This window comes from Python bivittatus, unplaced genomic scaffold (genome assembly GCF_059951505.1).
Source record: "Python bivittatus isolate LINGU-HERP-01145 unplaced genomic scaffold, Pbiv_v1 ctg000020_np1212, whole genome shotgun sequence".
NCBI classification, from domain to species: domain Eukaryota; kingdom Metazoa; phylum Chordata; class Lepidosauria; order Squamata; family Pythonidae; genus Python; species Python bivittatus.
In genome coordinates, this window is record NW_028277030.1 from 84902922 (window position 1) to 84929731 (window position 26810).

Here is a 26810-nt window from a genome sequence, read left to right on the forward strand (position 1 = left end):
TTTCATTTGCAATTTTCTAAACAGTGGTTTTCACTCCTAGGAGGTAAGCAAGTGCTGTGCAATATTATGACTAATTAAAATATAATTTAACATTTATTTTTGAAATCACACATTTATATTTTTGGAACATAGCAGATGAATGTGCTTGAAGTTAACAAGGCAGGAACCAGCAGTTCTCAGGCTAAAGAGAACCACTGTATCAACACAGATCAGTTACTTTCCAAGACCTACAAGAAAATGGTCAAATATTTTTGACTCAGAATGATAGGAAGAAAAAAGGCTATAGAATATAGTCATTATCTTGGACTCTGAATTATATCTATTTGTTATTATTAGAATGCTTTACATAAATTTTATTCTGAGGCCTGTTTACCCATTTTTCTGAGAGTAAAGCTCATCTTATTTTTGACTATTCATACAGAGGAATTGCAGTGGTTTAATTATGTCTCATACTAATCTACCTTACTAAACTGATGTGATAATTAAGTGCACAGTGAGATTATCTATTTCCTTCCTGGGTTTCTCCAAAGAAGAATAAGGTAAAATAAAATGTAACAAAATAACACTAAATAACAGACTTTATCAATTTATTAACCAATCAGATTAGATAAATCCAGGAATGAGCTCCCCCAAAAGGTCCCATATCAAACCTTGAGATAAATGGGTCTACTTTAAAACAGCTCAATTTCAGGGAAGCTTGAAATTTAAGAAAAGTACTGCTACAGGGATATTTTTCTCTATGGAAAATTATGTGGCCTTGGGCTCAATTATGTAATGCCAAATAATTTAGTGTGAATAGAAGGTAAGAAAGCTGAATAGTATGTCACTAATTAAATATAAACTCAGTAGTAAAGTGCAGAGCATGAAGCACACTGCATCAGTGAATAATATTTCTTAATGATATATAATCATGAGTAATTCTTAGGAAAGTTACTTCTAGAAAAAAATCAAGGATAGGTAAGGTTCTACCACCCATTTCTTTCTATAGCATTTTAATATTACAACATGCACATTATAACATAGCAGTTACTTTGACATTGAACTATAAGGCTTTACCATTTGTTTTGGGCTTTTTTTCAATATGATATAATATACATCTGTTCTGGGTCCTAATTAATATAATGAACTTCATAGATGCATTTTTCTCTACATACCCATTATGCTATTACTTTGGGGCTAGGCAGTGTTATGCAAAGTGCAAAAATAGGAAAAAGCAAGCAAGCAAGCAAAAAAAAAAAAAAAGAGATAAGAAAATATAGTTACATCTAGTTTACACAACACCATTCAGTATCTTACTCCACAACTGTTTATCCGTGTAATCATCCATCTAAACCATCCATGCCATTTCATACAATAACTCGTTCTTTAAATTTCTCATCTTTTTGAGAATCTCATCAATTTCATCCAACCGTGATTCATTCTCTCTATATAGCCAAACTACTTAAATATCCTTCTTATATAGTGGTTACCCACTTTTGTATTCAATCCACATTAATTTAGCACTTATTCCTCACTATTACCACAGACTCTTAAGAGCCCCAGTCCCACTGTATTCAACTTTTTTTTTTCTCCTGACATATCTGGATTCCATGTAAAATTTCCCTACACCCAACAAAATGGTAGAAGCTGTTACACACAGCCATTTTCATGTCTTTTGACAAGTATTTATTCCTCACAATAGTCCACATGCTTACTACCTACTAATTGCTACTAACATTTGCACGTCTTAAAATTTATGTATTTTCTATTTTTAATAAACATTCTGTCAAGTTTCACAAATTACTCTACTCACTTTAATGTTTCTCCATTTATGTATAAGGCTAGTCAGAAATTTCCTGGAAGGGCCAAACTTAGCAAAATTTGTCTCCCAAAAGACATTGGGGTAATTCAAGTCTCCCATCTCTATAACTTCATGCCTCTTTGAAAAGGTTGCACTTTGCTTTTGGAAAGTATCACCCACATTTTCTCCTTGATTGTGGTATGTTTTTGTGAGTATGAAAAAAGATACTAAAAGCAGTGCTACTTTTATTTGTTCTCCCTTTTATTTTAACCCTTTCTCCAATATTACCAAGTTAATTTATTCATAGGTATTTTTTAACATATGGTACAATTCTTCATCTCTATTACTTCTCTTCTTTCTGAACAAATTGTATCCTTTAATTCCTGTATTCCATCCCACCGTAATTATACCTGTCAAATCATATTTGCCTATCACTATTAAGAATTCAAGTACATCTTGTTAATTCCTGTACTTTGAGCATTACTGTAATAGACATGAAGACCATGAATTTTAAGAGTCAAAGTCTTTCCAATTATCCACCAAATAGTTAAAAGAAGTTTCATTTCAGTAATACTTCATCTTCTATAGTGCACAAGTCTTTATCTTAAGTCCTTTCTTCAGGACTTTCCTTTCCAAGCTCCAAAAGATTCCATTTAAGCCCTCCCAATGAAGTTTGCTATACTTCGGCCAAAACATTTTTACCAGTCTTTGTGAGAAGCAATCCTTCTCATGCTAGAAATCCACAATTGAACATGGTTTCAGAAACCAAATCCCTTCTGTCAACTGCTTTTGAACAGCTAATCATTCACTTAATAGTATTCTTTCCCTTTCTGGCCCTTTTCCAAAGACTGGAAGGATGTACGAGAATACCACCTGAGCCACTAGAGCCTTGACGTCCTGCCAAGATTTTCAAAGTCCATGCTAGCGTGGTTCTAGTTCTTTGCAGCATAATCTGTCACACATGTATTAGAAGGAATCACTGTCAGTTGACTTAAGTCTTGGAAGTTGTTCTGTCATTATCTCTGATCTTTAAGTCTTGCAGTCAGCAAACTTAAATTGCCCACTGGGTCCAATCAGTATGTTTCAGCTTCTCATTGTAACAAGCCACCAACTAGCATAAGTCTTCTCCTTATCTTCTTATAGCACACGCTTGCATCCTCTCTGCCTCTTTGGAACCTACTGTCCTATCTCTCATTCTGTAGTTTCTCTTTTCCTTCCCGACCTCCCAAATTGTTTCTGAGTTCCAAAAGCGCAGAGCATCTTGCCTATCTGCCACCTCAATTGTATGCCAAGGTAATTCTGGGTGGCTTACACGTTAGGATTACAACCAGCCACAGAAATAGTACAAATAACAAAAAACAGACCATAATACATACCACACATGATAATTATAACAAAATACACTTCTTGCTTCTGCTTGTTGCTCTCATCCACTCTGTTTTACTGCCTTCCTTACAGAGAATTGCTTCCACTGTCAGTTTCTGGTAAAGAGTGTCTTGTTTCTGAGCTGCTAAATTCTTGTCCTTTCACATTAGCCTAAGTATGGCTATTTACTGCTCCAGTCCTTTGACTTTTTCTTGATGAACTGCTACAATCTTGTATTTGATGCAAATATATGCCAGTTATTTTAAGCAGGCAGATAAATTTGCCACAAACACTGCAGATCAAACAGATTGTAGTAATTTTATAACTGATGTTTATTTGAAAATAACACCCAATAAACATGGGAAAAAGGAAAATGAACCAATTTTATTGAAGAAAAAGTAAATTATATATGGACAGCAATTTTACTGAAACAAGCAGTCACTAATCAAAATAAAAAAGAAAGCACTTAATATTAGCTTTCAGAGATGGCTTTGCTGTCTAAATCCAGTACATAATTGTTCCCCACTAGAACTTTAAAAAGTTCAACAACATTTGCAACAAAATATTTCTAAGTATGCATATGTGAAGGGTAGTAAGTCAGAGTATCATTGCAAATTGACAGATCTTCTGTTGAGTTGTCTTCATGTGCAGAAGATAAATCAGATTGTGGCTCTGTACAATTTCTCAGAGTAAACTCCTTGGTAAGACAGAATTTAATCTGACCCATTACTTGTAGCCGTCCCTGGGGAAGGAAAATAAAACAATACTGTAGAAAAAGTAGTATAAGAAAGTTTATAAAGATATTATTAATGTCTTAGTTGTTGACAGTTCAGCACAATGAATTTAAGAGAGATAATTTGCAGAATCTAACAGTTTAATCTAGCTTGAGGCAGATATATTGCATGTATAATTACCAAACAACACAATAAAATTAATATCCAGTACCTGGAATAATACTGAGCAAGATTTTTATCAGAATAAAAACTAGATGGCCAAGAGATAAATTAAGTCCATATTGTAATACAGCAGTAAACTCCATGTTTTGATCAAAACTCTGCTCCCAACAGTAGAAAAAAAAAATATGGGCACAATTTGAAGTCAGCAACCTTTTACAGAAACAAGCTGTACTTGAAAATGTATATTGATTTCTTAACTATTTAAGTCTTAAGTTCTGTGTTATTTGAGAGTTTAGAGAAGGAAAAATATTAAAGAAACCAATCTATTTCTTTAATGCTATAAAAGATTATATTTTATTGCTGATAAATGGAATTAAAAGTATCCAGTAGGAAACTGTTCCTTGGTTATGTTTTAAAAACCATACACTTTTAATAGTATCAGCCAACAGATCCAGAAAGCAGTGCTGCACCTTCTACCCAGCTGAAGTCTGAAAATGTTTTCTAAAGCAGTGCCCCTTCATCAGATATACCACGACTGAGAAATGCCAAAGCCAGTTTTTCAGATGGCACTGGCTGGCCACCTTACCAGTGAAACAGGCAAACAAAGTAGCCAAAATGTCAATGGGTGAAGTCCAAACAAGCTCTCAGAACAACAGTTCATACTTTATGGATCATCCAAAGGTTTTTTAAACCAACTGATCTGCAATATCAGTTATATGACTATACAAAGGTCCAATTTGAAAAGGAAAGGTTTCATCCATTTGTTTCCATAAACCTAAACCATATGAGAACTAGCTACGTGCAATCTTAACTTTCTTTCACTTTTACCTCCCATTTAAAGCCTAAATCTGGACAGATGAGTAATGGGGGGAAAGGGAGAGGGGGAGAGAGAGATTTTCATCATTATTGAGGACAGACTGATGAGTCTGTATTGGATACATATTTGGAAGAATGGTTAAATAACTAGATGTATTTAATCATCAATCTTCCAAATATTAAAAACAATCTTTTTAGAAAGGAGATATTGAAGGTTAACTAGGAAATCACTAAGAGAAAGATGTACCTCCTCAGGAGGAAGACACTGAATCTTTGGTGTTATATTGTAAACACTTTCAAGAGCTTCTTTGATGGCTGCCAGCTGAAGATTTAAACATGAAATAGTTAAAAAGGATCAAGCATCCGTTTAATTAAAGATGTGTTTTCATGGTCTTGAATTATGAAAACTCTGTATGAAAATAAGAAAAATAGTAACCCACAAGTTATAAGAAATGAAAGTCTGCATGTGTAATAAAATTTTCTCCTTTCATCCTTCCTCCCAAAACCTGCTTTGGAGAGCCCTTTAGTACTCTGAAATGAATCTTGATTAGATATGTTTGTTCTGCTAATGGAATTACTTCTTCAGTGGAAGGACTTAATTAGATTCTACTCACCACTGTGTATTATACAACAAGAAGTAAAGGCTACAGTTTTGCAGAATGCAATGCAGAGGGAACTTTTCTCTTACCTGATAGTAAGTAGGGCCTGGCTTTATCCCAACTTTCAAGAGAAAACTGAAAGAGAAGTCATTTATCATTATTCTCCCACATATAAAAGGTTAGATAAAAAAGACACATAAAACTTTAAGAAGCTTAATGTGCTTCAGGTACATAGTATATCTAACACTGTATTACATTTCCTCTTAAAGTTGTTATAATGCCTACTGTACATAACTGGACCATTGGGGGTAGTAATGTTAGATTGATAATCCATAGAATAAGTGAAGGCTTATAATGTTCACAAAGTAATCTACTAATTTTAGGGCTATTTATACATTGTACACACACAAAAATTATATGATATCCACTATTTTATCAATTTTCTAAAGGGAGATTGAAAATTACTGATCTATCTTTCAGGGAACCTCTGAAAGCTCTTTTACTGATTCTTCATTAGGAAAATGTATAATGGCAGATAGGTTTGTAGACAACAGTTTTTAATATATTTTTTTATCCTGCCTTTATTATTTTTTAATAAATAAGTCAAAGCAGCAAACATACTTAATACTCTTTCCTATTTCCCCCACAACAACAACCCTGTGAGGCGAGTTGGGCTGAGAGAGTGACTGGCCCAAAGTCACCCAGCTGGCCTTCATGCCTAAGGCAGGACTAGAACTTACAGTCTCCTGGCTCTCTTTATTATAATGATATTAGATAACATTATATATTAATAATATATAACAATATATATTATCTTATCTAGTTTAATAAAATGCTGGCATTAGAAGAATTGTGCATATTTGTGCATACAATACTGAGAGTCATGAGAGATCTCAACAATGCAGTCCAGCGACACAGATGAATTCAAGACGAAGTACCGTCTTAATGTTATGCTGCTATAACGTTTTTGTTATGCAATCGCAACTCCCCCCAAACAACCATTTTTGAATTTCTAATCTTTATGGAAGCATTATGTCTGTCAATGTCAAGCCTTCCATAGCAGGCAAACTCAAGAAATAAGAACCACTTGGATTTCTGTAACTATCTTTAATTCTAGTAAGATAGGACAACAGAATCTGGAAAAGCTGCCAAAGCAATTCTCTATCTCAACTTATGCATAGCCTCTGAGTCTCTTTCTCGTGTTTTCCCCTCCCCCTCCCAGACTCAGGAATCTTTTTTGTAACAGCCTTGCTTCCTCATGTAACAACTGTGCTCCCTCCACCATGTTCCCAGGGTCTGTTAGATCACAGTCAATGAAATACTGTATATTTGCTATCAGAGAGCCTTACGTGTTGTAGAAGCCTCTGAGAAAATCAGTTTTCCCACCTGTTAAGGTTAATTTTTCTATAGAATTCCAATGTCTTCTGAAAGTACTTTTTTTGTGAGTTAAGAGCTTCTAATTCAGCTGCGCATGTCCCATGTTTTTCCCATTCATGTCTCCTATGTAAAGAAACAACAAAAATTAACTAGTATCTTCAAGCACCAATGTATTCAGACAGCTACACAAAAATTCTGTAATGTCTAATATTTATTTGAGAAGAAAATCTCAGTTGTGAGTCCAGTAAAGATTCTACCACTTCCCCCACTGCATAGAAAATCTAGAAACTTCAGGCATAAAGCCAACTTTAGTAACTGTTTTTTCTAAGAAATATCATTAGATAAAACAGAAAGAATATCCTCACATTTCCATATGATAATGCAGTATTTTGCAGCTATAACATCTTCTATAGATTATTTATTTATTTAAATTTATTGGCTATCCAACTCCAGTGGACTCTGGGCTGTGCACAAAACTAAAGAAGACATAAAACAGCTAAAATATAGGTATATAGCAATATTTGAACAAAAATTAAATGCCAGATTTAATTTAACATGCAAAATATCTTAAGGAATTAAAAACAAAGAAACATTTCTAAAGACATGTTTTAATTCCTCAGGGACACCCTAATACATACCGTGTACAACATTTGTATACAAAATACATATTATCTCCTTAGTATATATAAAGTATTTATATATAAAAAGTCTCTTGGGTGTAAGGTCTCTCTTCTGCTGAGAAAAGAATTTCTTTTGACAAGTAATTTAAATTAAATGACAAGAGAAGTGAAAATGTGATGGTTAAGACACCTGCAATAGTTTGGAGTCTTTTAGATTGTTTTTCAGAAGCAAGAAAACTTAGCACTTGAGAGAAGACATGCTGCAGTCATGCTTCATGTGAAACTGGAAACTATGGAAACCACAAAGTGTAAAGAAAAGCTATCTTTGTTTTTATTTGTCAAATGAAAAGAAAATCATCTTGTCCTTCTACATAAGAAATATTCACTTTGTTGCATATCAAGGACGATGTTACCAACTTTATTGAATAACAGTATAACAAAGGTTAATTGCTGAATACTCTTCTTCACTAAGCACTGTCAGTACTGAAACTTTGCACAGACTTTATTTCCCATCAAGGTTACAAATCAGAAAAATAGAGGCAGTTCTGGTAGAGAACAGAAGACAAAACAGTTTACATGTTCAACTCTTAAATCATTTCATTTTTTTTTCAGGTAGGATATATTCATGAGTCAAAGACTTAAGTGAAACCTATAGCATCTTACAATTACATTCTTAATTTTTCCTTCATCATTTTTATACTGTGCTCATGTATTTCTGCTTTATAATATCATGGTTTCTGCATTATGTTCCCAATATGGAATCACATTTGGACTGCATATGGGTCACACTGCTACAACAAAAACTCAAGTTACTTGTAAACTGCCTAGAGTCCAACCCAAACACTACCCAACTGAGGTAGTGTGCATGTTTCATAAACAAATAATATTTAGTTACTTAATTGCAATTGCAAGATATGCAGCTATATAAATCAAGATAATGAATAAGTAGCCATTTCTCAAGAATTCTTAGCTTAATTGTTATTTCACGTTAGAGCTGTGTAGTGCTTCAGAAATAATTTGGAAAATGTGCTTTGCAGCTTACAGGAGTATGAATGCAGTACCCGTCGACAGTGCTTAAAGTAGCTTCAGTAAGTTGGGGATAGTTGTTAGATTTACACTAATGTGTGCTACAAAGCACATGCTCCAGGGATTGCATGAATGCCTTCTGTAGTGACTCTGATTCTGGGAAAAGTGGCTGCTTTCAAGAGTTACATACTAGTGCTCTATATATGTACCTGCAAGCTCCAAAGCATTACACAGCCCTGCTTTGAGCACAGTGATGTTTCATTTTCAACATTAGCACAGAGATATAGGTTAGTAACAGCATCATATTCCTTTAATGTCTAGTTTGGGCCTTTGTAATACTTCTATTTTAAACAGAAAAACCAAAGGCAGTCAAAACAATGTAGCAAGTGGGGTTAAGGATCTGAATGTGATGCAGTCAAGTTATTTCTTAACTGAAGATCCTCAACTGCTTAAAAAATTGCAACTATTAGTACAATATATTTGTTAATGTTTTAAAAATAAGCACAAAAATGTACAGTCAGAACTGTAGTTATGAGAGATATCCTACATGGGTGTGTTATGTAGTCTCCTAAAGTCAAGCTTGATTTGAGGAAGCTTTTACTTTCTTTACAGGGAATCAATGGATATTATTATATGTTAGAGCTATGAAATGCTTCAGATTTGATTCCAAAAAGGTGCTTTGAAGAATACAGGAATATGAGCACAGTACCTGTCTCTGAAACATTTGAAAACAGCGGTATCTTTTTCTGGAATTGTGCAGTAGTTGCAGAGGGCAGCTTACACTCCTAGGTAAAGATACAGTTGTTTTAATATGCCAAGATAGTATTCTGCATGGTCCAAAGTAGCTTTTTGGAATTGAAGCCAAAGTACTCACAGCCCTATCACACATTACAAGCTTAATGGATTTCTTTTAATAATCAATACATTGGATGCTTTACAAGATAATGTAACAAGAAATAATTACTAAGCCAAAAACTTTTCATTGAACATTCTAAAGATGACATTGACTGAAAACATTAAAACTGAAATCTAGTCTTGAATTCCTCTGAGAGACACAAAATGCCATCTATGCTGCATGCCTAAATACAGTATTTTATTTAAGAAAGCATTAATGCAGAAGCAAAATAATTGACAGAATCCATACTTTATATTATCTGCGTATCTGCCTTCTGCTGTTACCTAGGGTTTTTCATTTGGAAAGACAACTGAAAGTAAGCATTTTTGTAAAACTATCAATATGGTTAAATGTGACACAACTCACCAGAAATGGGTATGGTTTGTATGAAGTATATCTGGCCAATATTCTCTCATGTCTTCCATGAAATCCTAACAATATAAAAAAAAATCCTGTAAAATTAAAAAGCAAGGATACAGTGCTAACTCCTCCCAGATTTTCTCACTGCCTATAAAACACCTCAAATAACAGCTCTTGATAAGCTGTGATTATGATAGTATTAGGATGTATGGGCAACTCTAAGTCCTTTAGAAAGGGACTCAAGGATGAAACCTATCATCCTCCTTCTCTAAAGCCTGGTTTGGTAATACTGAGCTTAAACTTTTCTACTGATAGAGCTATATTAATAAATAATACTGCTTTGACAGAATACCCTAAAGCATCCCTGAGTCGAGTCAAATTCTTGAATTAATCACAATTAGAGTTTTTTCAAGTACTCAGTACCTACATTTTTTTAATTCATACCTTAAGCTCAGATACGTTGAAGTGCCAACTTCTATTACATTCTTCAGCTTTATCAGGCCTGTGGAAGAAGCAGAAGAAAAGAGTGCAGACAATGAAAACCAATTGTGCCGAATAGTAGTGGGATGTATTCTCCTTCTCTAGCATGTATCTTGTAAATTGGGAGACATCACAGGGGGGTCTTGAGGAGGGTTAGGTTTAGGTAATCTATACTGCCTTACTGGGTATATAAAGGTTAAAAAAAAGGGAAAAATGAAAAAAAAAGTTCTATAATGTAATCTCAATTTAGCATAGAAGTGTGTGATTAGAAGTTCCAGAACTTCCTCCCTTTCTTGGGGAGGAATCCCACTAAAGATTAAAAAAATCAAACTTTATTAATAAAGATAAAAAAATATTTTAAAAATATTAAAATTTAAATACTGTAGTCAGCATTGGTAATAACAAATGACAGAGCTGTTCAATTCACAGAAAACAATTTTAAAAAGAAATTTAGAAGTAAAACTAATCCTTCAGAAGGTGGTTCTGATATACAGGTAGTTCTCACTTAACCACAACAGGGACCAGAAAATTGGTCGTTAAGCGGGGCAGTTGTTAAGCAAGTCACCAGTCACCATGTGACCAGATCCAATTTTAAAACCATTTTTATGACAGTCATTAAGCGAATCATGTGGTTGTTAAGCAAATCCAGCTTCCCCAATGGATGTTTTTGCTGGAATTTAATTTAACCACCATGTGATTCATTTAATGACCATGTGATTTGTTTAAGGACCATGGTGATTTGCTTAATGACGATCATAAAAAGGTTGTAAATCACGATCATGTGATTGCAGGGGAGTGGTGTGACAGTTTGGAACAGTTGTAAGTGTGAGTACAGGTCATAAAGCACTTTTTCCAAAGCTGTCATAACTTCGAACTGTTGTTAAATGAACAGTCATTAAGTGAGGACTCCCTGTATTACAATTAGCGACCCCAGGCAAATCTTTGGAGGAGAGGTTACCTCCAAGCTATTTCTATTCATAATAAGGAGAAAACTACATTCTCTTCAATACAGTGTATATATAGAGGTAGTCCTCACCTTGCTGCACTCATGCTACACCCCCAAGGTCTTGCAGCACTCGCAATTCCCCGGCATTGCTGCATTTGCACTGCACCACACACACCCCCGGCCATTGATACAATGTATTTTAACTGACATATATTATGTGAATAGATGAAAATATCTTAGTTGCCATACACCTAGAAATCCTCTTATTTTCATAGAAGTATTCTGATGCAAGGACTACCATAGGGGATCATTTGTCTAATATAATAAAGACTTTCTTCTTCTATGGGCATCAGACCAGGATATTTCAAATATAAGATACCGTGGACTTTGAAAGAACATGTATATATCCACTAGGCCAAACCCTTAAAATTAACAATAGATTTTTTCCCCCCAAAATTTATATCTTACCAGAGTCCATGGATTGTCCAGTACATTGGTGGATCTTTGCATTCATTGTCATTCATCTAGAGAAAATAAGTCTATTGGATTATTAAAGAAAACCAATTTTTATGCATAATGGAAAAATAAGGGGGTGATTCAGCTGTGATTCAAATTATTCTGATTGTTTCAATTTATTTCAAATTTGATTGAGGCATCTGATTTAATGATTCAGCATCAATTCAATCAATCTGTTCTGAATCAGAACTTGTAATCAAAATTTTGTACAACTCTGGAATGTGTGTGTTTCAAAAGAAAAAAGCAGAAGTGATCAACATCCAGCTGGGCTGATAGAGATTCTCACAATATCTGCTATAGCAGGGCTTCCTATTCACAAAATAAATATTGTGATGGGCAAGATCACTCCAAACTGAGGATTCCAAAATGGTGCCAGTTTGGCCAGAAGAAAAAACAGAAAGTAAGCTAAGCTAGTAGAGAGATTCCTGATGGAGGGAATGATCTGCAGGGAACAGTTTCCTCCTGGAATGATCTTGTTCACCATGATAGCTAAATTTTTATTTATAATAATGCCTACAGAGCCTTGATGTAGTTCAACAGTGCTCAAGTACATAAAATTATGCGGAAGAATAATGCTTCATTTTGGAACACACCAGTGTTTCCCTTATTAAATTAAAAGATTCTTAATAAACTTCAGTGAGGCAGTGAATGTGGTGGTCACCAAGGAAAATTCTGACAGATATTACATTCCGTACCTCTTTCTTAGATAACTTGGACTTAGGCTGTGCAGGGCTTTGTGGATAAATATTTATTATTTTGTCCTGAAACAAACTGGCAGCCAACCGAATAAAGTCTGATGTTTCTTTGGGCTATCTTGGTGAATAATCTGACAAGTTCTATACAATCCTCGTGAATTATCTATAAAAGTATCCCCACTTGCATAAATTGAACTTAGAAGTTATAAGCATATGCACCACCATTTTTAGATAATTCCTTCCCATAAATGAATGCAAATGGCCTAACAGCTGGAGCTGATAAACAGTGCTCATCCCATTTGCAATTATTCATGGGCCATATTGTAACTGCGGGAAAGAATCAACAATATGATTAGCAACTTGATGCAATTCCTCCAGCTCCCATTCTTTCTGGAATGTTACACTGAGTTTATTGAGCTTATATTACAGTGTTCAAGTGTTTAATCCTCCACCTGCAGTCTGCTATGCTATAATCCCAACCCAGAAAAATTATATGGAGATACTATTAGCATGCTTTGTTTCATCAAGAAGTACGGTTACCAGAAACCCCACAAGGTTGGTCTCACTTTCATAAAAACCAAAACACTGGCAAAATGTTTGAAAATAGTTTAGAGTACTCAGGATTAGAAAAATAGTTGATAAAAAAATCAAAATAATCTGAATGTTAAAATTTACTAATGAATAATTTATCTTAAATATTTACCTTTTGAATTAATGCTTTATCATATTAACTGCTCCACTTAATGACAAAAAGGGTTAATAAGCCATTGGTGTTTGAAACCAGCTACATATCTCTGGCTTTAAGAAAACAACATTGGGTAATTGTGACATGATCCCTATTTGCCAAGGTTTTCATTCCATTCTTCTATACCTTTTAGAAGCATCTGGCTTATCACTAGGAGAAGGGGAATATTTTACTTATTCATTATATTAAAAATGAGTTTGCACACCATCTTATTTCACTCATTCCCCTTTTAGCCTCATAAACTTTTTCTGACCTCATCTACTTTCAGTGTAATGTTCAGTATCCTGTATAAGATGATATCTATGACCAAATGAAAGTTAACCACTCTTGCCATATTTGTTCTGAGTGAAGGTTGGAATTTGGCAGGTGCATGTCTTTGAATATTTTCTCATTATTTTGAAGTTGTCAATTTTGTTTATATTATTGGGAAGGTAATTGTTAGTTTTGAGATGGCTGATTTTTATTTTATGCTAATGCTGACTACTAGCCACCCAGAGCCTTTAGCAATGGGCACATACAGATACAGTAAATAAATAAATGCTTTGAAATCGTTTGCTTTTTTTTCTATTAAATTAATAGGTTAGTTCAAAAAATGTTCTTTACTGAACATAAAGGTTTTTTTCTATTTAGAAAATGGCTGTAGCTAACTTAGTGAGAGAACATCACGTAAAACAAATTAACTGAAATCCAGACATATAGGCTCAAACCATTTTGGCGGTGGTGGTGGGGAGGGGACTAGAATCCCCTCTAAACCAAAAAGTACATAAAAACTATAATGTCATTTTTAAAACCCTCCCCAAACAGAAAATCCCAACCTCCTCCACTACAGGATGGGGTTCCACTTTCTTAGCATCATCACCTCCATCCCTCCACCCACTGCACCCCTTATCCTTTCAAAACATTAAGTGCACACCTGCCCACCAAAATCCTATTCTTACATTAGGATTTGTCATTCAGAATATGGCAATATTAAAATAAAAGCTATGGCTTAAAAGTAAACAGTTTTGTTACTTGACTTTAGAGAAGGCAAAACTCCCATGTTAGAACTGTAGATTTCTATAAAAAGTATTAATTGCTTAACAAAACCCTTTGGCAGGCAATTTTTCATATAACAAAAAGAAAGTGTAAATAATTGTAATTCTATCACAACTGTTTTTTCCAAAGCATTCTGTCAGGCTACCTTAAATATGAAATGCTTGCCATTTTTTATATTCACCAAACTTTCATCGAAGTAGCAGAATACTGTTAATTAGAAACAAACTCAAATCCATTTACAGCCAACAGCAAGTGTTACATTTATCTTGGCAAGAGATGAGCAGGAACTCTGCCAATTTTGCAGTAGAAACAAGTGGAAAAATTCACTGCTTTCAAGAGCTTCCAAAGCTCAGTCCTTGACTATGGTGTCAGAGACACTTAAAAGCAGAAATTCTTCATGCTGTTTCCAAGTATCTCTGATCATCAGTACAATTCAGAGAAGCAGCTATGAAGCAATGGCATTTAGCTTCACAAAAAGCATAATGGAAGAGATTTGCTCACAATAGCCAGTGAATGGAGATATCAGCTTGACTTTTCCAAAAGCAAGCAATATTGCCACATGGTACTTTGTAGGTGTTGTGGACATCAATGCCTATCAGCTCCAAACAATACAGCGGGGCAAATGTCAAAGTACAGCAGGAGTTCTGTTCCAAAACATTTGGAGAATATGAAGATTCTACTCTAGTATGCTAGTTGGTATATGGTATCTTTATAATGAAGATTCTGGCAAATTCCCTATAGAAATACTTTGCTGTTGTAGAACATCAATAATTATTTCAGCTCTTAATATTTGCATTCCCCAAACTGTACCTAGTATTTTCTGCTCATCTGAAATTCACTTCTATTTTTTAAATTACTTGCAAATCTTACAGTGAGAGAAAAAGAGGCATTAGATGACTGGATCTTAATTTATTAATCTGTCAGGATTTTCTCTCTATGCGCTTCTCCTTTTCTGATGGAAACAAATCAAGAAGATTCTAACAGCCCTTGTTTTCTATTTCACCCAAAATGGATAGGAGCTTTGTTTCACTCTAGGATATCAAACCAGTTTATACTTGGGTTTGTTTAAGCCTGAAAACTAGACTTTCCTAGGAAAGAGGTAACTTGAACCTGGTTAGACTGCTTACGTCACAAGCAAGGAATGAAGGGCCTCCATGCATAGACAATAGATTTATTCACTGAATAAAAACATTTAGGCCACACCCACACAGTTTCCTCAAAATGCCCCACTATTTCCAGCGGATATATCTTCAGGGCAGAACCCATATCTTGTCAACCACACAACTGAGGCAGCCAAAAGCTGGTTTAAGTCTTGAGTCCCAGCTCAAAAACTTCCATCCAGATAACCCATGGAGGTGGCAGTAAATAGCAGCAGTCTGCTCAGCCCGAATTTATCTGGTAGATCTGTTGTAGGATCACTTCCTTCCACCTAATGGCTGGGCTCAGTACCTGTTCTGCAGTACTGGTTTAGCTGCAAGAGAGACTGGAGTTCCAGCTTCTGCAGCCCCTTTTTTCCTTTTCCTAAATGGGTTAGTTGAATGGTGAACTTAAGGGGTTATAAAGTCCTGAAACTGACTAGTCTGTCCTGGGCTTCACACATGTAATTGAAAGTAAAATCAAAAGGACTCAGCTGTTGTGCTTCTGTAACCTGGTAGTATGAAAATTACCTACCCAGTGGAAATCCAGACAACCACTAGATGGCAGTCAAGAGATACAAAAACTTAATTATTTGCTGTCCCTTAGTGGTCCGCAGGTCAAACAGTCAACTGGTTTACCCATAGTTATAAAGAATAAAAAGAGTTCAGTTGGTCAACATTGTATCAGCAATGAAAAAGAAAAAAAAATGCATTACACAGAACCATCATGTTGTGTGTACTAACTGTGTGTATGTGTGCATGCATGTGCACGTGCACCTTCAAGTCAGTGTTGACTCCTGGCAACTGCCTGGACTAGTCCCTACAGTTTTCTTGGCAAGATTTCAGAAGTTGTTTGCCATGGCCTTCTTCCTAGGGCTGAGAGTGACTGACTGTCCCAGGGTCACCCAGCTGGATTTGTATCTAAGGCAGGACTAGGACTCACAGTCTCCCAGTTTCTAGCCAGGTGCCTTAACCACTGCACTAAACTGGCTCTCATGTACTAACTGGAGGAGGCTTTTCATACAGTAGATGATGTTTGGCAGAGCTGGAATTTCAGCCAAGGGAACGATAAATCATGGCCTCTAAAATGTGTGTATTATGTATGGACAGCAGTGCAGCATGGACCTTTCTGGGTTTGCAGTAAGGATGTGCTTGGGGTTAGCAAGATTTAGGGTGGATGATTTCCTGCTGGGTCTGGGATGGGAGTATAGCAGAGGAGTTGTATGGATTTGCTGTTAGTTTTGCTTTGGTTATAGCTGTGAACAATCTGCTTTCACATGTAGCACTAAAAGGACAGCTGAGTCACTGTCATGCCACTTATACATGGGAATATTCTTGCTTCAGGACAGAAGTGAAAGTACATAAATAAATATTTTAAATACAATAAACATTTTAAATAAAAATATATACTCCACTCAAACATTTTCCTCTTTATGGAAGGAAAAATAAAAGATGCATTTTAGTTGTGAATACTTCTAATGTATCTTCCCTGAAGCTCATTTAAGCAATGCTTGGTTAGAATACATTCCTATGACTCTAATATAATTCTCCATAGACTCAACTACTTATGACAGTTGTTGGGTTTTTAAAAGTAAATTATTAGAGTGGGAAGAACAGACCTAATTCCCTTTGACAGCTGTCCCAAAAGGTTTAAAATGGGGCAAAAAAGTCTCTACACTATGCTGTTACACTGGGGGGTGGGGAGCATGATAAACATGGACTGTTCTACAAAGTGAAATCTTGCAGGAAATTTTGGGAATGGAAGCAGCTTTTTAATTGCTGGAGCAAAGCTTTCTATTCTCCTGTAGCAGCGTCTCTTTAGCTAGGTATTTTTTCTGCTAATGGTTTTGAAAGGAATATATTTTAAAAGAACTGGTGGAGGAGGGGGGAACTCTGATAATGATCCACATACATATGCACAGCCCTACTACCCTGTCACCCACATGCTAGAAGTATCATGGTGACTGCAGTGAACCTTCCTTTCTACTCTTCTTATGCTATACAGTTCTTGCAAATTGTATTTCCAAACTAAAGATATTGGGCATCTTTATCTTGTGCCTGACTGGTCTCTGCTATAAGGGTTGACCAGAGTGCTCCTGCAGGTAAATAGCATTGATACCTCTAGCGGATGACCTTTCTTTAGAACTGAATGCAGGCAGTCTACCCCTCCAGGTCCATTTAGACCTTTCAGCAGTGTTCAATACCATCCACTCACTGCTGTATTCTTCTGGTCTGTCTGCAAGGGGCAGGTGCACAGTTTCATGCCGGTTCCACTTTTAACTGAGGGGTTGGTTTCACTTCTAAGTTGTGAGGGAGGAATGATCAAGCATGAAATAATGTGGTTGCTTCAATGTAGAGTACTCCAGGCCTTGCCTCTCTTCTCAGTGCTATTTAACATCTGTCATTTGTTGGTTTGGGATGAAGTACCATCAGTATTCTGGTGATGCTGTTGAGGTCCTGTTCCTGTGTCTAGAGGCTATGAAGGACTGGATAGGGTGAAAAAAGATTAATATCCAGAAAGATGGAGATGCTATTCATCTGTAAATATCTGGGTAGTCCAGATAGGTGGGTTCCAGTGATCATTTTAAATAAGGTCTCCTTAAGGAGCAAGTCTGTGACATACTCTACTTTGAAGATTACTTAGAAGCTACAACTGATACAGAACATGACAGCTGTGCTGTTGGAGGTGAGACTACTTCAGTGTAACACCTATTTGGTTGCTGCACTACTGATAGGTTTCTAGAGCCAATACAAAACACTTAATATTATCTCAAAAACACATGTCATCTAGAGAGGGCCTGCTAATGGTCCCACCTAATCTTAAGAGTGAGGGGGTTGTGGGCCACAAGGCAGGCATTTTCTATGGTAGCCCTGATGCTCTGAAATACCTTATCCCCAAAGGTGCACCTGGCACCCTGATTACTGACATTCTGCAAGACTGTAAAAACCATTTTATCTGGATGGGCTTTGGATTAATAGTGACTGGGCTGCTCTTTCTTGCCTTATATGTTTTTAGGGGATTTATTTTGCTCTGAGTTGGAGATAGGTTTTATTATCTATTTATTGTTTGTTTTTATGATTTGTACACCACCCAAGAATCTGATATGGGCACTATAAAAACATTAGTGTGGCTATTATTAATAACATTATGTGATCCCTTCCTATAGACATAATACTATAAGAGTATAGTGATAAAAATTTAATATTGTTTGTGCTGTAGTATTAGGACATTGCTTTTTCTTAGGTCTGAAACAATTGAAATAAAGAATGGAAACATGACACATTTTCTCCAGCTTTAGAAGAGGATATTCTGAGACTCTCCTCCTTTTAGATTATTTCACTCATAAATGGATAATTTTATTTGAATTTGTGTAAGTCAATGATAGGAAAACTCTAGTACAATTGAAAAGCATACTGACCCTACCCTGCTAATTCTGCAAACATAAAACAAGAGTAGCTTATAATATGGAATAACATTGTTTGTGCTGAAGTATTTAAGATTTTGCTTCTCAAATCTAAAAGGAATATAGTATGAACCAATGCAAGACATATTTTTCCCACCATCAGAGGATATCCTGACAGTCTGTCTTTCTTGTAGATTATCTGAGCAGGAAATCCAGTTGCACAATTGCTTTCACCATTTTTGAAGCTAACAGTATTTACCAAAACAACTTCGGAGCTAACTACCAACCCACAAAACATTAGTCTTCTGGAATAATTAGCAGGGAATTGTTTAAAGGTGTACATATCACCCTGAGGTTGAGAAAAAGTGGCATCTAGTTTTAATAAATATATTAAAAAGAATTATCTTAAACATTACCTTCTATACATAGTCTGGTTTTTAATTATTTGAAAATTCAGCACAATTTCTCATATTTAAACATGGATCTTCTCACCCATATGCAGTGGCCAAATGATTAACATAACTCAGTACTTTCCATCTCTTTTGAAACTGTTTATCCCCTTTCAGGATTCAGCAAAACAAATACTTCAGTACAGGTATACGCATACAGATAGCAAAATAACTAACTCCATTTAAGAAGATCTTACCATGCATACAGTCACTGGCCAATGATGAACTAAGTATAATTTGTCCCACTTATGATGATCACTGAAACATAAAAATTTAAAAAATCCTTAATATTCCAAAGGCATCATAACCCTTCATTAGTAGCAAACTGTCCCTGCATTTTTCTTGGTGTGGTTCACATATAATATTGAATCAGGATTTTTTTTTTTTTTTGCCTAACTGTGAATTAAAGTCATATTTCAACTTGGTTTACAAATACTTATTTTAATCATGGCTTTTGCCTGAACCCAGAATACTGATTTACTCTGTTCACGGTTTGCTTCTGTAACCTGCCCAAACCTCTGAGATGCAACATCATAAAATAGAGAAACCAAACAATTTTTTTCTCCAAACTCCTAAACTCTTTCTGGTAATAGTATTATTTCAATGCCCAATTCATTTCTGAGCACAAGACGACAGTGGGGCTATGACTTTTAAAAGCCACAGCACATAAAGCACTATAAAATACTAATTCTACAGATAGGAAGCTAATTGTGCTCAGAAGAAATGCAGACAAACTTTACTTCCATGGAAAATCCCCTCCCCGCTTCATCACCAGGCAACTTAAACACACATCTCCAACTAAAACCCAAAACTTCTTTCACACAGTAGCCCCACCCCTGAAAACCTGCTAGGCAGATATGAAATAACAGCTGGATACTATGGATACTCCACAGTGGCTTATAAACCATGTTTAACTGTTTTCATGTTGTATGAATTATCCTACTGTACTTTATTAATAAATCTGAGATTAAGCAAACTACACTGTGGGTTAGCATGTTGTGTGATCACAGACTAACTTTGCTAGACCATGTCACAAGCATTTATTGTCATATTCATATTGAGAAAATCCTGAAGTACTTCATTTTATGATGGACAAAAACATAACACAACTCAATAAACACATCGTTCAATTCTACCTGAGCCTTGTTCATAAAACAATAATTATGGCATCTTCTGTGATACCCCAGACAGTTTCTTGACTTGACATTAACACTGCACTTCTAAACAAAATATATTTATATTATATATTGTTATATAGTGTTAAGTAACTTCAACAATAATCCATTATACAATTGCAAATACCCCTTACTAGAGGTCCCATGAACAATGTATCAGAAGTGTAAAATGGATATACATGGAGTACACTTTAGTTTTAAAGCCAAATGTTTTTACCACAAAGAGCAATTATTTCCTCCTTTGAGGCCTCTTGAAGACTAGGAATAGGTAACATACAGCCTTCAGATATTGCTGAACTATAACTTCCAGCTAGCATACTTAAGAACATAATATTAGTTTAATCCTATAACATCTGACCAGCCATCTCTGCTGTAGATATAGGTCCCTGGTTCACTTGGTGAGACAGATAGAAGGTGAACTGTTCTACTGACTTCAGGGTCTTTTAAAATTTTATTATTTTTTCCTTTGTCTCTTGGTACAAGAAAATAAGTCTTGCTTCCTGATGCTGGAGTATAGCAACTAACTTTAACCTTTCCCTAAGAGAGAGAAAAGGCTGGCCAAACCCATGATGCAGAAGTACTTAGTTGAAATAGCAGGCTAGAAAGACTGCTACCAGTTCACCGCTCCTGTCAACAGAACCACTTCCATTAGTGGAACAGGAAGATGCCCTCTTCCATGCCTCATAATTATTATGGAGAATTGATGAATCCCCAGAATACTTTTAAGGAAAAGTCAAAGGGAAAGGAGAGCTAATTTCCACAAATGGGCAAACTATATGGAAGTCAAGTGTTATGGATTAGTTTGGTTACTGGATAAAAATTTTCAGGAATGCTTGTAAAATTAAATGCTATTGTCTTTATAGTTTTTTTTTTTTTTTACAGGTGACTTACCTATCAGCCAATAAAGGTGTAGCAGATCCACAAAAAAGAGCAAGCCAAAAACACTCAACAAGCAAACCATAAGTAGTCACTGATTTCATTTTTATTTACAATATATCTATGAAGAAAGGAAAAGAGAAACAAATGTAACACTGATGGTTATTTTCTCATTCATCAAGCAATTTAACCACTGGAAAGCAAGTAGCTTGTTTCTCCAGGAGGAGTCTGGTAGCACCTTTTCCAACTAACAGATTTTATTAAAAGATACTCCTCACTTAACAAGGTAGTCCTCACTTAACAAGGGTAATTGGAACTGGAATTTCCATCGCTAAGCAATGTGGTTGTAAAGTGTGATGTCATGTGACTGTGCCCCTTAGTGTTGACAGTTCCTGGTTACTGTTGTTAAGCAAAGACTGTGCGGGTCATTAAGCGAACACCTCACGTGAGTGAAGACTTCATCTGATCGCAACTTCCGACTTCCTGCCGGCTTCCCCATTGACTTTGCTTGTGGGAAGCTGGCAGGGAAGATCACAACTTGCAATCATGTGACTGTGGGACACTGTGTTGGCCGGAAATCCAGGTCAGTTACCAAGTGCCCGGATCACAATCACATGTGGGGGCACTGTGATGGTTCAAAGACCAGTTGTAACTCCACTTGTTCAGTGCTGTTGCAAGTTCGAACAGTTGCTAAATGAGTGGTCATTAAATGAGGACCACCTATATAAGCATTCATGAGTAGTTCCCTTCATCAGATGCATAGAGTGGCTGGACTGATATAAAATTTAAACTGGGGGAGGGGGAGAAGAGAAGATAGATTAGTTATGCTGATACAGGTTACATGTGAGACAGATTACAAGTACCCTATCAATTTAAAGTCCTGCTTTTCCACTTTGGGGTCTGCCTTGGAATATCCTGGGCAGTTGAAAGGTTCTGATACTTTGTCCTTGTTTTAAATCCTGATGACAAAGTTGTGTCCATTCATTCTTTTGCACAATTCTTTCTTTTTGAATACATACATACACACATATTCATTCAGTGCATATATTGCATTGGAGGAAGATCATGTGAAGGCACTTCTCATCTTGTGTGTGCATTTATTGGGGCCTGTTACAGTGTTGGTGGTGTAGATGTGGAGGTAAAGTTGGCATGTGATGAAGTGAGCTATAGCTCATGAAAGATTATGACTTTTAATAAAAAGTGTTAGTTGGAAAAGATGCTATCAGATGACTCCTGACTTTTTGCTACCATAGACTAACACAGTTCTAATCCTACAATGAATATAATGTTAAACCAACTGAAATCACTGACACAAGCAAGTCTAATTTTCTGTTAACCTAGAATTAGAATGTCTTGGGCAACTTATGTAAGAACATTTTAAAACTTTACCATAATTATCTGAACATATAAGTATTTAACAAGAACACTGATAAATAAGGAAAAGAATCATTTACATCACTACTTCTGTCAACCTGTAATAGAGGTTCTTTTGACAGTAGATTAAGCAGCAAGTTTGTCTCATAAAGTATATTAACAATATTTACTTAAGAACGTTCATTAGAAATATCTTATATGCAATGCCTTTCTTCCTCTTTAAATTTCCTTGGATATTCAGACACTCAAAAATGTCAAAGTGCTGATATTTCAGCATCATTGTATTGGTACTCATTCCAATCCTATTGCAGATATGCAAATCTACATGCAGAGAAATATCATGGAATGTAACAGGCTTCTAATTTTCCTTCACTTTACAGGATATGGACCACTACATGAAAAGAAAAACTACACACATCTCTGATTCCTTTGCCCAGATACGGGCTGAAAAAGGTATGACAATACAGAATTGCACTGTTTGACTAGGCTTTGCTGATGTGAGTGGCATGGTTGGATTATGGTATAAGGACTCTGATCATCTGACATAATCTGGGAAGATATCCCAAACCAATAGAGAGAAAGGAGAAAGCACTATAACACATATCAGATATCACACCTGCATGATCAATGGCCTGAAGAATAATTTGGTCTGTATAGAACATTGTGGCTGTGTAGCCTTCAGATGAAATGCAGGGAATTGATTAAGGCTCCAATGCTGCTATGGACAGCAGACTGTTTAGAGAGCAGAAGAAAAACTTTTATCTATAGTGGAGTTGTGTATTTGGAATAGATTTAATATATCTGTGATCAGGATTGTGGGTGAGAATAAAAGTTTAATTGAAAGGATGTAGACAAAAGTGGTAAGTCTGCTGGCTATTGGCAGACTTCACTTAAATAGTAAGTGCATGTAAACAATACAGATACCAATTATAACAGATGTTCTGTTTGTTTTGTTTAGCAGTCAACCTCTGATCAGAATATAAGCTAGAACAGAATTATTTTCAAACACAATGAAACATATTATGGCAGAAACAATTTCTCTTATCACTTATTTCTGTGCTGTTTGCATAGTTTTTTTTTTACATTCTTGTTTTTGTTCTCTATTAATCTGACTACACTCTAATTGGACAGATCTTTTTTAAAATGCTGTTTTAGTACATTGGCTATACTAAAATTAGTTTCCCCAAAATATTAATATTACCGACTTGATCCAGCAAGAGCAAGATCTGACAAGCCTCTCACAGATAGAAGAGCATGAACTACTGATGTATTAGTTTTCTATGGGTTGAAGAAAAGAGGAAGTGATTCTTGATTAGTGTTTCCAGAAATATAAGTGGCATTGAAATGCTGAGTTATGCAATCAGTATTGTTTTGCTGATCCTTTAAACATGAAATAGAAAAGTTTTAACTTCCCTTTCTTATGTAAAGAAGTTCTGAAATTTTAGCATTCATTCTGTTTCCTATCTTTCCTTCTCTGAGATGCATGTAACAATATGGATCTTGTCTTACATTGTAAAAAAGACAAAAATTGTCAAAAATTATTAGTGCACTGTCTCGGATTAGGCCTTTGAATAAATACTACAGACTTTAATTTTTTAGGGATGTTCAAACAATCCCTAATTTGTCAAGAAGCTCAATAATTATTTAGGGTCACTGCTGTATTACACCAAACCTCATCCGAGATCTCATTCTGCTTCAATAAGATGCCTGTTCTGCATAATGTTTTGTCTTTTATTTTGCTTGAATTATTTTTCACATTATTTACATTCTCATTCTTTATTGTTTACAATTTTGATTTTAATAATTTTACCACTGACATTTTAATTGTATGCTTAACTGGATTGCTGTAAACCACTATGAATTCTTTTGATTTAGCGACATACAAACAGAACAAAATAAATAAATTATTGCTTGCAAAATTCTGCAGGCTGAATAAAACAAGTCCAAACTAATTAAGAACTGAAAAAGCTCAGTGGGTATGGAAATCTGACTGCCTATTGGAAGAGGCTAGGAGAGGGCCAGAAAACTAGGAACATGGGGAAATGGAATGAAGTAGTCCAGAAAATGACACAACTGATAGAGTGGTATCGTGCAACATTTTGTTGCAGATCTGACTTGTGTAGCTGAAAGGACAAAAGACTTGTTAAAAAATTGACATGCTGTGTTAAGCAAATGACTTTTTAAAATCATGATTTTTAAATAAGCTATGATTTGTGTATAACACAAAGCATAATAGCTTGGTTCATAGACTATAAATATAACAATGTTACATTTGAACCAAGTCATTACTTTTCTGCTCCAATTTGGAGCTAATCAAGGGGAGGCTAGATTTGTTTTGCTACTAGTTGGCCAAGTGTTCTGATAAATGGAAAAGCTAGTCTCACCATTCCCTTGCGGAACCAAAGGAAAAGTCTGGGGTTTATTCCACTCCTGAATAGCTAAGATACTACATATGGAAACATTATAGATCTTGGCAGTGAGTCAGCATCAGCAAGGCTCTATGAGATACTCACAGTTACAACAATCAGCTCTAATCTGCCTTCTAGAAGGAAATTTTGTTTTCTGCCACTCAAGACAGCCCCCAATCACTTCTAGAGCTGCTGCAGTAAGTGTGATGAAGGGAATCATCCTTCTTATGGCACTCAGCCCTCCCAAGCATAATGAATCTGTGCAGATAATCCCTGTTTCCTCCCCTTTTATTCTCACTAGATGGCTTTAGCTGTACCTGCAGGTCACACAGAGCAATAAACTAGCCAGCACATTTTAGCTGAGTGTATGATACAAACCCACTTTGTATGGTTAGTTTATGGTTCAGTGCATTGTATGAACCCTCAAAATTAGGTTGAGTAAATCATGGCTCCCTTAGTTATGGGCCAGCGCTGTGATACAGCCACCGACATACTTGCCTTAGAAAACGAAGTCTGAGGTTAATGTAGAGCTAGACCAAATTAGTTTTGAAAGATTATTGCACCATGTGTATGTACATGGTGCAATAATCTTTCAAAGCTAACTTGGTCTAGCTCTATTCAGTGTCTCGATGAAGGCAGCCAGAGATCTCATGGATTGTACCATATATTTTCTGGAAGTACATCTATAATTATGGTATACAAAAGCTATAGTTTACCTACTAATTCTTATCCAGGTTTCAGCAAGACAAAACAAGAAGAGTTCTGTCAAATTATACACAACAAAAACTTCAGAAGACTATCCTGCACATTTTAAGAATACATCATGAAGATTGATTTCCCTTAAAACATTAGCACAGATTTAAGTAGCAAATTCTCAAATATAATTCAAAGGCCTGCTTTCGGATTTTAGTTTATATTACTATTTTTTGCCTTCAAATGAAAGAAATAAGTCATGGTGAAGCAACTGGGTAATTCCCTAAACCTCACCCATTCTAAACAAGCAAACATGAGAAACCCTGTTTCCTTTTATCGAGGCTTATTCAGAAGTCATCTCTGATAAGTAAAGCATCGACTAGCTCTTACGTCCGAAATGATTTCAAGGAAAAAACAAAATACATATGCTTAAGGACCCATTTCTTACAGCCTCTACCGGATAATCCGACATATTTCTCGACAGACATATCCTAGGGCAGCGTACCTTTTTCAATACAAAGGTACAGTCTTACACGCATTATAATTAACCAATCCCAACTCCGATTTGCTTTGAAACAAAAGCGCACGCTAACCAAACAGCTGGAGTTATGCCTACTTACTTAGAAATCCAGTTCAAAACAGAAAGAGTTACTATCCAATATGCACACTTCAAGAGCAAAAGCTTTTATCAAAAAGTTAAACGCCTCGCGACTGTTTTGCTCGGCTTGCGAAATCAATCATGAAAGCTCGTATCCGCGCTAACTTTCGCTTCCCTGTAGGGGCTAGCACTTCCGCTCCGGCATTAAATCCCGCCCATGTAACTTCTTTTAGGTGCTGGGTGGAAGACAGAGAAAAGGGGTTTATAGTATAAATTGCATCACTCCATTGCGTAGATTCTAATCGCTTGCCTTCCGTACGATGAATGTTGCAAATATATATATGTAAGACTATGCCCATGTAACTTTTCAGATGCCCTATATTCCTGCTATAGAAATTAATAATAATAATAATACCATAAGTGATTATACACTGATAGAGTTTGTGATTTCTGAAACACTGATAACTGAAGTTTATTCAATCAGTCTAGTGAATAAGGGCATTTTTAACTCCAAAGTGGGTGTATATCTGCCGTGCTAGAAAAATA

The 26810-nt window shown here is 35.7% G+C and overlaps 1 protein-coding gene across 1 annotated transcript; it reads right to left on the bottom strand.

Annotated features, from left to right (window-relative positions):
- Positions 1-3509: 3509 nt before the first annotated feature.
- Positions 3510-26449, bottom strand: RNASET2 (ribonuclease T2). Its single transcript, XM_007441805.4, has 10 exons — positions 26287-26449; positions 21207-21312; positions 19338-19398; positions 11629-11684; positions 10179-10236; positions 9741-9805; positions 6843-6956; positions 5546-5591; positions 5105-5179; positions 3510-3887 (listed from the first exon to the last, which is right to left on the bottom strand). The coding sequence occupies exons 2-10, from the start codon at positions 21293-21295 to the stop codon at positions 3714-3716; spliced, it is 738 nt and encodes a 245-aa protein (XP_007441867.1). The 5' UTR covers positions 21296-21312; positions 26287-26449; the 3' UTR covers positions 3510-3713.
- Between the last annotated feature and the right edge of the window lie 361 nt (positions 26450-26810).

Excerpts from the sequence above, each read along its gene's own strand:
- RNASET2 (XM_007441805.4), bottom strand. The coding sequence starts at position 21,295 with ATGAAATCAGTGACTACTTATGGTTTGCTTGTTGAGTGTTTTTGGCTT. Across the intron at positions 9,806-10,178 it reads TCAACGTATCTGAGCTTAAG|GATTTCATGGAAGACATGAG; the intron begins GTATGAATTAAA and ends TTATATTGTTAG. Across the intron at positions 6,957-9,740 it reads ACAAACCATACCCATTTCTG|GAGACATGAATGGGAAAAAC; the intron begins GTGAGTTGTGTC and ends TTCTTTACATAG.